The sequence below is a fragment of the Cyprinus carpio genome, chromosome B22, assembly GCF_018340385.1.
Source record: "Cyprinus carpio isolate SPL01 chromosome B22, ASM1834038v1, whole genome shotgun sequence".
NCBI lineage: Eukaryota > Metazoa > Chordata > Actinopteri > Cypriniformes > Cyprinidae > Cyprinus > Cyprinus carpio.
This window is the reverse complement of record NC_056618.1, coordinates 10956428-10968458: the sequence shown is the minus strand read 5'-3', so window position 1 is coordinate 10968458 and position 12031 is coordinate 10956428. Positions and strand designations below refer to the sequence as shown.

Here is a 12031-nt window from a genome sequence, read left to right as displayed (position 1 = left end):
TGCCGTCTGCTGGTGTTGGTCCATTGTGTTTTTTGAAAACCAAAGTCACTGCACTCGTTTACCAAGAAACTTTGGAGCACTTCATGCTTCCTTCTGCTGACCAGCTTTTTGAAGATGCTGATTTCATTTTCCAGCAGGATTTGGCACCTGCCCACACATTTTATGTCTATATATTAAATATATTTATATAAATATAAAATATAAGAATCTAAATATATAAATGTATATGCATGTAAATATTTCCTAAATTTATGCTCTATGTGAGTGTATGTATATATACATAATAAATATACACAGTACACACATATATTATGTAAACAAAAACTTTAATTTTGAATGTGATTAATCACGATTAATCGTTTAACAGCACTAATATATATTCGGTAAATATCCCCCAAAGAAAAGAAGCTAAAAGATCAAAGTATAATTTCCAATTAATAAAAATAAGTATGCAACTGTGTACAACATATAGGCTACCATAATTTAAAATGTTGCCAGTAATCTTCACACTAAGGGACAGCAAAGACCTCCTCAAAGAATACAACCTTTATAAGAATAAGAGAGGAAGGCGGAGAATAAGTTAATAAATTATGCTTTTTTTAAAAAAAAAAAAACACAATGATTACAGTACTGGTATCTTTAATATTGAAAGCTAAGTATTTGAATATATTGCAAACTCACAAAACAAAAAAGGTGTTTTTATCCCAGCTCACTGTTTTGGATAAGAATAAAACGGTGCGTGGTATTTAAATCTAGATTTATTCACATTGGCACATGGAAACCTCTATGAACACACTGACTTTGCCAAAAAAGAGCAAGGAACGAATTTTCGTTTTATTAAAAGTGTTTATGTATTCTACACTTATGGTGCACACACGCATTAGGACAGGTTAGATTCCTCCGTTTCCCCTTCATGTGAGCCCCTGTTATCGAGCTTCTTAACTCCTGTCCTCTACTCCTCCTGTCTGTCCCTTTGGCACGCATCTCTCATAGCAGAGCAAGCCTGTTCTTGATAAAAATTTGCAAATGCCAATGACGTGGCACATTTTGCAGAATCCGCCTCCAAATTTTAAGCTACTTTCCCTGAGCTTTTCAGCACCACCATTTCGCTTTGGTCTGTCCATTTTGAGAGACCGAGAGGAAGATGGGAGAGAGGTGAAGCGATATTTACAAAGGTGGAGCAAGATCCCTTATCACTCCAGCTATATAATGCTTTGTGATGGGCCACTGTCCCTGCATGATGGATCCTTGGCGGGAAAAACAAAAATTGTAGCAGCCCAAAAGTGCGATGGCCCACTGAGAAAATGCCCGCTATGACAGATTACCAGTCCAGCCCTGCTGCTGTTGCGTCTGCTTACTTTTAGATGGAAAAGCTGCCCATAACCTCTGTTTTCTTCATAATAATAGCATAACAAAATACATTTGGCAACAATCCAGTGTTTCTTCTTCTTTGGAAAGTGTCAGATGATTTTATAATGCATTTTCGCAGAGGTGAGCAATGTAGCCAATCACAGACATGTTTGTTGATTTCTAAAATGGCATGGCCAATCAGAGGAGTTAAATTTGGAATCCACACACTTGCCACTCCAGTTTTTTTGCCCAGTGCTGAGTTCTATCATGCTCATAACTTCTTCCTAACGAAGACATTTAAAAAAGTTTCATCGTGTGGTCACGTTCGTTTTTTTTTTTTTTTTTTTTTTTTTACTTCGTGATGAAATTGTGAATGAATGAGCAACTGTTTTTAATAAATTTGAAGGGAGCACTCTTTGCATGCTGCATACGATAATATATTCAGAATTCAAATAAAACTTGTGTTTTTCAAGCTTGACAAGCGGCCACGTAGGACACAGACAAAGCTAACTACTACACTATATAAAAAAGATAATAATTTCAGAAGCACATATGTTATTCTGTGACCGAGCCTGGTCCGAATGCACTTTACGCAGGATTTAGGTAAGGAAACGGTTATTATTTGTATTGGCTGCCATGCCAAATCATGCTCACTTGCTTGCTTTTCTGTTTAATTTAACAGTGTTTTTGAGAACACATATATACTTTAATAACAAATAATTGCAACACTTTACAATATGGTTTGATTAGTCAATGTTAGTTAATGTATTAAAGTGTATTAATGTGTTAATTTTTGTAAAGTGCTACCTAAATAATATATTTTGAGCATTCACTTGAAAATATAAACCCACCAAGAAATATAAAATATAAAAAAGTTGTGTGTCCTGGAGCAGGCCTGCAGCAATCAAACATCCTATTCAGCTCTTCTGGATCTGATGTCATAAACCAGAACAGCCACAGCAGCGGCAGCAGCCACGCCCACCAGAGCAGTGACGACCAATCGGATCACAGCTTCAGCAGAATCACAACAGCTAACAGAGTCTGAGAAACAAAAACATCAAACATGAGAGCAGCTCAGTCAATAACATTATAGCTGTTTTATTTGTAATAGGTTTAAAGTAAATCGGATTAAATAAAACGACGAGAAAAAAGTGCATCAAATAATGTGTATGTGATCTTAAATGACTAAGTGGTTTGTTTTATGTATATTCATTATTTGTGTAAAATTGGTATAAAAAGGCGGTGCCGTTAGCCTTGTGGGCCCGAGTTTGAATCCCGGCTTGAGGACCTTTCCCAATTGCTAAACAATTAATCACATTCAAAATAAAAGTTTTTGTTTACATAATATGTGTTTGTACTGTGTATATTTATTAAGTATATATAAATAAACACACATGCATGTAACAACCCAATTCCAAGTTGGGACACTGTACAAATTGTGAGTAAAAAAGGAATGGAATAATTTACAAATCTCATAAATTTATATTTTATTCACAATAAAATATAGATAACATATCAAATGTTGAAAGTGAAACATTTTGAAATGTCATGCCAAATTTTGCCTCATTTTGGATTTCATGAGAGCTACACATTCCAAAAAAGTTGGGACAAGTAGCAATAAGAGGCCAGAAAAGTTAAATGTACATATAAGGAACAGCTGGAGGACCAATTTGCAACTTATTAGGTCAATTGGCAACATGATTGGGTATAAAAAGAGCCTCTCAGAGTGGCAGTGTCTCTCAGAAGTCAAGATGGGCAGAGGATCACCAATTCCCCCCCATGCTGCGGGCAAAAAAAATAGTGGAGCAATATCAGAAAGGAGTTTCTCAGATAAAAAATTGCAAAGAGTTTGAAGTTATCATCATCTACAGTGCATAATATCATCCAAAGATTCAGAGAATCTAGAACAATCTCTGTGTGTAAGGGTCAAGGCCGGAAAACCATACTGGATACCCGTGATCTTCGGGCCCTTAGACGGCACTGCATCACATACAGGAATGCTACTGTAATGGAAATCACAACATGGGCTCAGGAATACTTCCAGAAAACATTGTCGGTGAAAACAATCCACCGTGCCATTCACCATTGCCGGCTAAAAAGTCAAAAAAGAAGCCATATCTAAACATGATCCAGAAGCGCAGACCTTTTCTCTGGGCCAAGGCTCATTTAAAATGGACTGTGGCAAAGTGGAAAACTGTTCTGTGGTCAGACGAATCAAAATTTGAAGTTCTTTTTGGAAAACTGGGACGCCATGTCATCCGGACTAAAGAGGACAAGGACAACCCAAGTTGTTATCAGCGCTCAGTTCAGAAGCCTGCATCTCTGATGGTATTGGGGTTGCATGAGTGCGTGTGGCATGGACAGCTTACACATCTGGAAAGGCGCCATCAATGCTGGAAGGTATATCCAAGTTCTAGAACAACATATGCTCCCATCCAGACGTCGTCTCTTTCAGGGAAGACCTTGCATTTTCCAACATGACAATGCCAGACCACATACTGCATCAATTACAACATCATGGTTTGTGTAGAAGAAGGATCCGGGTACTGAAATGGCCAGCCTGCAGTCCAGATCTTTCACTCATAGAAAACATTTGGGCAAGCATCATAAAGAGGGAAGATCCAACAAAGAAGACCTAAAGACAGTTGAGCAACTAGAAGCCTGTATTAGACAAGAATGGGACAACATTCCTATTCCTAAACTTGAGCAACTTGTCTCCTCAGTCCCCAGACATTTTGCAGACTGTTATAAAAAGAAGAGGGGATGCCACACAGTGGTAAACATGGTCTTGTCCCAACTTTTTTGAGATGTGTTGATGCCATGAAATTTAAAATCAACTTATTTTTCCCTTAAAATGATACATTTTCTCAGTTTAAACATTTGATATGTCATCTATGTTGTATTCTGAATAAAATATCATTGCATTCTGTTTTTATTCACAATTTGTACAGGGTCCCAACTTTTTTGGAATCGGGTTTGTATATGTTTATGAAAAATATGTTTATATATTAAACATATTTAAATATAATATAAATTATATGAACATAAATATGTACATGTAAATATTTTCAAAATATATACTGTATGTGTGTATTTATATATACATAATAAATAAACACAGTTGTGAAGAGTGGGGCGGGGACGAGAGCCGTGGGAACGGAGCGAGGCCGGTGGAGTGATTGGGAAATGAGTGACACCTGCTCCACTCACCGGTCTCGAGTCCCACGGAGGAGATTGGGAGGATACAAAAGAGGAGCGACGACAGTGAAGGACGAGAGAGGACCAGACTTGGGCTTTATTTTGGGGTTTGGTTTTTGTTTGTGCGCAGCAGTCGACCATGAGGGGCTGTCGCGCCGTTTTATCTTTATTTGGTTATTAAAGTTTTATTTGAGTGTCCACCGGTTCCCACCACTACTTCTTCCCATGATTGTGAAGTTTGTTTTTTATTATTACAAACAGTACACACACATATATTATGTAAACAACTTTTATTTTGGATGCGATTAATAGTTTGACAGCACTAAAAGAAATCTTTAAAAAAAAAATATGAAGACCAGCATCACAAGTGACAATGTAATTGTGACTTACCAGAGACAGTAACATTGAATCTGTATGATATCAGTGTCCTGTTCCTGATGATCTCCACTCCATAGAGTCCATTGTCTGTGGTTGTGGTGTTTGTGATGGTCAGAGATCCAGTCTGATGATCCAGCTTCAGTCTGTCTCTGAATCTCCCATCAAGAACATCAAATGTGGAGAAGATTCTATACTCTTTATTAATGTGAGCTATACGAGTCTCTGAAAGTCTGAATGTCCAAATGATCTCATCATGTGTCTGTAGTTCAGTGTTAGTATGTAGAGAGACTGAATCTCCCTCCATCACTGACACTGACTTCACTGCATCTGAATCAGCAAACACACCTGAAGAACAAACACAAACAGAGTTTGTCACAGACTTTTTTATTGAAGTAAATAGTTATATGCTAAAATATCATTCACAGACAGGATTAAAAGAAAATTCTGATGGTTTTCTAACTGAACTGAAGTCATGCATAGAAAACACTTTTACTTCAGATCAGAAGCACGTCACAACTGGAAACTAAAGCTGCTGCTGTTTGAGCTTCAGTGTGTTTATAAGGACTAGGGAAAATAATGTGAATAACGAGTTAAAAATTATTGAAGCTACATCATGTAACATTTGGTCCTCTATCGGTTATAAGTAAATGTATGTGTATCTTGCAGTAAAACACTGGGGTCTCATTCACTAAGCATGAACACAAAAATGTGTGCATGAAATCTGGGTATGAATGTTTACAAATGATTTGTTCATAAAGCTCTTATATGGAGATGGTTTGGGTGTGTTTTATGCCTTGAGCACACAGACACTAGTTTATTAATTGTTTAGTGAGTTCAGAATTCACTAACATTAGAAGGAGGTTAGGGTCTATCCAAATACCCACACTCCCAGTCTTTAAAAAAAGACAGGAAGTGTGTGCACAAGACCGTCTCGGTCTCAGGTCTAAAAAGTGACAAAACTCAGTGTCCTCAACACACACTAAACCCACACTTTCTCAAATAGTGCTTCAGAGCGATATTCAAGACTAAGCGTATCCCATCATGCATCATCTACAGGAACTCGTGCATCGAAAACTGCTGCAGTGTAAGTTAATTTAATTATATCTGGTATGGTCAGGAGGGGAAGTAACAATGAGAAAAAAGAATGAGAAAAAAAAGTAACAAGGAAATGAAAGGCGAGTTTTTTTTTTTTTTTTTTTTTTGCTCAGTCTCAACCTGGAACAATATCCATTACCCAGGGACAGATTATGACACAGCAGTGCCCTGGGCACGGACCGATTAAAGGCCCCCCTCGGTTGAAATTTCGTTCCTTTTTTATTCAAAATTTTCCCAAATATGTTAACCATATCATAAAATATCACGATTCTTAAATATAAGTAAATACATTTTGCACCGTTATAGATCATGTTAGTTTGTCTATAATGGGCTATGGGAAAAGTAGCCTAATATTAGTGTAATCTATTAATTAGCCTATGCAAAAAACACCTCTTTTAACTTGTACTAGATATGGGTGTCATGTCTTTGAATATTTTTAACATGACTGACTTAGTATTTAACGTAAATTTAATAAAAACATTGTTAGTTACTAATTATAACACTTTATTGTACATAAAGAGAGCAAAGAATATTTGCATTATCAAAGAATATTAACTTTAGTCTAGATTTTGTCTAGTTCAAGCACTCTCAAAAACTCCCATTATAATCACTGAAGCTTTTTATACTGTGAAATGAATATCTTCCTACATCATACACACATAGCACTTTGTTTATGATGAGAGAATTCTCCAAAGAGCAAGCATTCAGTCAGCGAGCGTGCGCACTGAACGAAACACAGGCTTTTCAGTGATGACTTATCTGAATGCCTCTGATTGGCCATTGCATTCATAAGCTGAACAGAATCGTGAGTGATTGGTTATAATGCGCAGCACTGTAAAAATGCATCTGGCTCTGCGCCAGCCAAAGCACGAAAGCATATTTGAATTTGGCAGCTGATGCTGTGCCGCACTGAACGTTCTAATCGTATCAAATATATTATTCAGCCATTTTTGGTCTGTTGGAAGCTGCATTCAAAATCCACTTTGCTTAAACTCCTGAGGGGGCACGGTTGAAATTGCGTTCCTGTAGGAGCAGTATTTCGTCTGGTCTAGTGCCCTGGGCACGTGCCTGGTAGGCAGGGGTGCAACTATCCAGTGTTGGGGGGTATGCAGCAAAAAAAAATTGGCGCCCCCCCCCCATCTTTTAAATAAATAAGTATGCCGGGACATCATCATGTATGGGCTTAAAAAAGGATAATGTAAATGTTTATTTTAAAGTATATCAGACAGACAGCCACTGTAAGCCTATAATATAAACACACATACACACACATACATATACACACATATATACACATAAACACACACACACATATATAGGCCTATATATATATATATATATATAGCACAGATCTTTAAAGATAGAGAGAGAGATGTGACCCTAATTACAGCTTACATGTCACCCAGCAGATGTAACTGATGTAATCTGACAACACAGCTGAGCTAACATAAACAGCTAATGGTCAAAAAAAAAAAAATTCTATTTGTTTCCATGAGAAACCAGCCTTATTGCATAAGTAATGTTTTCCAGCTTCTAGACATTTATTGTGCACGCTACCTTATATTTACCAGTTGTTATTTTACTTTAATAAAATTGAGATGTCATGCATGGGATTGGTACCATAGGGTTTAACCAAAATCTAAATGTAGATTTCAGCAACATTATTTTGCAGTAAGTTAGTAAACACTTGCCAGTCAACATTAATATTTGCAAGCCTCCAAGTTTGGTAGCAAATCTATGCATGATTCCATGGTAAACCAGAGATATTAAAGTTGTTTTCCAGATTCTTGTCATTTACTGTAAATGCTACCTTATATTTTTCAGTTGTCAGCTCAGAAGCCTCGGTTTTGCATATTCTAAGCTAGCTACATATTCTGTCTGCTACATTCCCAGTGTTAGCAAACGCTAGCTAGTCTGTTAAAATGAATAACGTATTTGCAAGCCTCCAAGCATAGACGTCACATTTTAAATCCTACCTGTTGCCTTTCACCATCCACTTATTTAGCTGCTGTTTCATCCCCTGACATGCCATCTCCTTTTCCCTCTTTCTTTTTCTATTTTTAGCCCCCGATAGCTTTTTTGCTTTATCCATCTTTTTCGAGTTTCAACGACAACTCGCCGCGTTCAGACTGCACGATTTTAGCCCAGTTTTTGGCTCGCCGACAGGTTTTGAGAAATCGCCGACAAATGCCCGAAAATCACAGGCACATCGTTGCTCGTTCACGCGAGTGACAATCACGCAGTGTGAATGAGCAAAGACGCGATCTGAGAGAATCGCCGACGAGTCACCGATGCCCGTGAGATATTTGGCATGCTAAATATCTGGACCTGTCGGCGATTCAAAATCATGCTGTGTGAAAAGTGTTCTGACTGAAAACTGCGTCAGCGATGACCGACAGCCAATGAGAGAGCAAGATACAGATCAGCGGGGAGTTCGGGGAGGAGTTATAGACCACAATATCAGCAAGCATGGCTACGTTTCAGAAAAAGCCTTCTTCTCGGTCTATGTGGACCCAAGAAATGGAAGAAAATTTTGTAGAAATTTGGCAGGAGCACCCGTGTCTGTTTGACGTTTCATCTGAGATAGCCCAAGTCTCACGTGAGAACTCCGGTCTTGCATGCTTGATATCGCGTTGTTTCCCTTGTCACATCTCGCGTGTGTTTGGTGTGTGAAACGTAGTTTGCGGACCAGACAGAGTTGTCTGCGATATTTCCTATTGTAAAGTCATGCAGTGTGTAACCTCCTGTCACTGATCCATCGTGTGGTGTGAACACAGCAGCAACTGAATGCTGGCCAAGATAGTCATGCAGTGTGAAAAGAACAGTGACCCGACTACTTTGAAAATCGTGCAGTGATAATGCATGGCTAGCTTTACTGCTGGCTCACTCAGCGCTCACGGCGCCCCCCGCCCACTTGCGATATTACCCTTCTATGTCTAAATTCTATGATGGAATCTTATGAGGGCACCGGTGCCCACTCTAGCCTGTTAGTCCCCTAAAATTTATATAACTTTATTTATATATAACTTTTTATATAAATTGTATTATTTAAAAAAAAAAATTAACCATCGCTTTGGCGCCCCCATGGTGCGGCGCCCCTATGCGCTGCATATAGCGCATACCCACTTTTTGCGCCACTGCTGGTAGGCCCATGCGTTAATCTGTTCCTGCCATTACCAGTTCCTGCTGAAAGTCAGTTAGCCACTGCTAATACACAGCTATTGTCTCTACATGAGAAACAAGCACAAAGTTCAGTCTGGAGCAGAGGAGAAGTGTCTCCTAGCAAACTCTGAACTGCCCCAATATCCTCTTCGCCCCAGACACTCTCACAAATGAGCAACAGATTTACATTGAGATGGAGCAGAGAGAGAGAAAGAGAGAGAGAGAGCAAAAACAAACACGTGGCATTTAATCACACCCACACTTTTGTAAATAACAGTAAAGCGTTACAAAAGGGGAAGTCGTGGCCTAGTGGTTAGAGAGTTTGACTCCTAACCCTAAGGTTGTGGGTTCGAGTCTCGGGCCTGCAATACCACGACTGAGGTGCCCTTGAGCAAGGCACTGAACCCCCAACCCCCCAATCCCAGGGCGCCGCAGCATAAATGGCTGCCCACTGCTCCGGGTGTGTGTGTGTGTGTGCACTTTGGATGTGTTAAATGCAGAGCATGAATTCTGAGTATGGGTCACCATACTTGGCTGTATGTCACGTCACTTCACTTCACTTCAAAGTAGACAGCTGGTCAATGCATATGTGTGTATTGGGAAAGGCACTGAAAACAAATCCATGTGTTATTAATATGTTCAGGGCTGTCCTTAGTCTGACGCAGGGCCTGGCCCGGTCACATGCTCACACTATTTGCACACCGCTCAAAAATACAGTATCGAGCACAATTTGAGCACTTTTGACATTTTTATGGGTCACTGAATAAAAAAAGATTTTTAAAAGATATTTTATAGGGGTGTAATGATTCATCGATATGGATCGAAACATCGATATGATGTCTGACGTTGCGATGCATCGATGGCAAAAGTAAAATATCGATATCTGTAATATAAATAGGCAGCTTATTTGCACTGTCTACATTTTTACATAATGTCCGTCTATGCATTACCGCCAACACGTGCATTCTCACTCAAACTCACGGATCAGGACTCGGTATAAGGACTGCTCAAAGGCACAAGGTGAAGCATAAAAGACGTTCGGGATTGTTTGTGCAACAGTCGAGCGTTGTGTGAGAAGTTTTCAGCGCACACATCTGAAGCGCGTGCACGCACACAGACAGCCGCACGCGCGAATACTAAATTGAGCTATCTTCCGCTTTTTTTGTGCATGGATCAATACATAATTACGTCAAAATGCACGTTTTGGGCAATATCCTAGTAAACACAGTCTTTTAGTCATATGTCTTAACGTTAACAGTTCAGAAAGAATGTGTATATTAAACCCGTGATTGGTTCTTAAAGTAAAAGCAAACTAATAATAAATCTAATGCTGTCAAAGAAAAATACAAGTGCTCACTGCTTTCTGACTAAATAACCTTTGTAACATCAAAAATTATTAATCTATATTTAGTTTTAAACAGTGAAGACTATACAGTTATTTACATTTGATTATTACATTTCTGTAGCATACCTTAACATTTATTTTAGACTGAGCTGAAAAACCTGAAAAGCAGTTTATTTAACTGTTTTAAAGTTTATTGAACTTGTGTCTTTGTTGTATTGTATTTATTTCCTGCTATTGCTTATAATTTGGTTACCTGTAGAAAATATTATTTGCACTGAGCCCATAGTAGCAACCAGAATTGGACTCCACCGGCCTCGCTCCGTTCCCATGGCTCTCGGCCCCACCCCACTCTTCACAATATATTTTAATGAAAACTGGTATCACAAGTGACACTGTAATTGTGACTTACCAGAGACAGTAAGATTGAATCTGTGTGAGATTACTGTCCTGTTCCTGATGATCTTCACTCCATAAAGTCCAGAGTCTGTGGTTCTGGTGTTTGTGATGATCAGAGATCCAGTCTGATGATCCAGCTTCAGTCTGTCTCTGAATCTCCCATCAAGAACATCATATGTGGAGAAAATTCTATACTCTTTATTGATTTCAGCTATACGAGTCTCTGAAAGTCCAAATGTCCACATTATCACATCATCTATCTGTAGTTCAGTGTTAGTCTGTAGAGAGACTGAATCTCCCTGCATCACAGTCACTGACTTCACTGCATCTGAATCAGCAAACACACCTGAAGAACAAACACAAACAGAGTTTGTCACGGTTGAAGACTTTAAAATAACTTCATGATGGTTTACTGAAGTAAACAGTTTGAAATTTAAATCGGAGACCAATAATATCCAAACAACAAAATTGATTAATAACTGCATCTCTGTGGTGATTTTGAATAAAACTCTTATTTGCTGATGCAGGAACTGAAGTTGATCTCCACAACATCACACACAGAAAACACTTCAGATGAGAATCACTTTACGACTAAAACTAAATCTGCTGCTGTTTGTGCTTCAGTGTTTTTATATAAAATACATTTATGTAGAAAAACTAACAAACATATTTGAATAAAATACACATTTCAAACTCACCACTCAGTTGCCACAAACACAAACAGAGCCAAAATCTGTCAAACATCTTCAAGAGATTCAGTCCACAAATATGAAAAGACAAACTGGTTCAGTAATGAAAGGACAGATAAGCTGATGTGAGGCTGCTCTGTAGTAAAGTGATGTGAAACTTTACTGTCAGCTAAATAACCATCTATTTATTCAGTGCTGTTGTGTGTGACCGTCCAGCTCATTTGAGCTAGAGTAGACCACAGCTTCCTGGAGATCAATAGCATAATTTTCAACAAATATAAACTGACCATAACATGTTAAAAGTGTCTTAAAGCAGCTGTTTTGGATGCGATGCTGAGAGTGTTTGGCTCTAGTCTCTCCTGTAAATGTCTTCAGCTTGTTTGTCGATCATTTCTCAAATATTTCTCTTCTCAGACTG

At 38.5% G+C, this 12031-nt stretch overlaps 1 protein-coding gene across 1 annotated transcript; it reads right to left on the bottom strand.

The window, feature by feature from the left end:
• Nucleotides 1–352: 352 nt before the first annotated feature.
• On the bottom strand, nt 353–11743 carry LOC109046082. The gene is made up of 4 exons (XM_042748701.1): nt 11623–11743; nt 10938–11270; nt 4939–5271; nt 353–2391 (listed from the first exon to the last, which is right to left on the bottom strand). Exons 1-4 carry the CDS (start codon nt 11666–11668, stop codon nt 2264–2266), a joined length of 840 nt encoding a protein of 279 aa, XP_042604635.1. The 5' UTR covers nt 11669–11743; the 3' UTR covers nt 353–2263.
• Between the last annotated feature and the right edge of the window lie 288 nt (nt 11744–12031).

Excerpts from the sequence above, each read along its gene's own strand:
- LOC109046082 (XM_042748701.1), bottom strand. The coding sequence starts at position 11,668 with ATGTTTGACAGATTTTGGCTCTGTTTGTGTTTGTGGCAACTGAGTG. Across the intron at positions 11,271-11,622 it reads GTGTTTGTGGCAACTGAGTG|GTGTGTTTGCTGATTCAGAT; the intron begins GTGAGTTTGAAA and ends TTTGTTCTTCAG. Across the intron at positions 2,392-4,938 it reads ATTCAATGTTACTGTCTCTG|ACTCTGTTAGCTGTTGTGAT; the intron begins GTAAGTCACAAT and ends TTTGTTTCTCAG.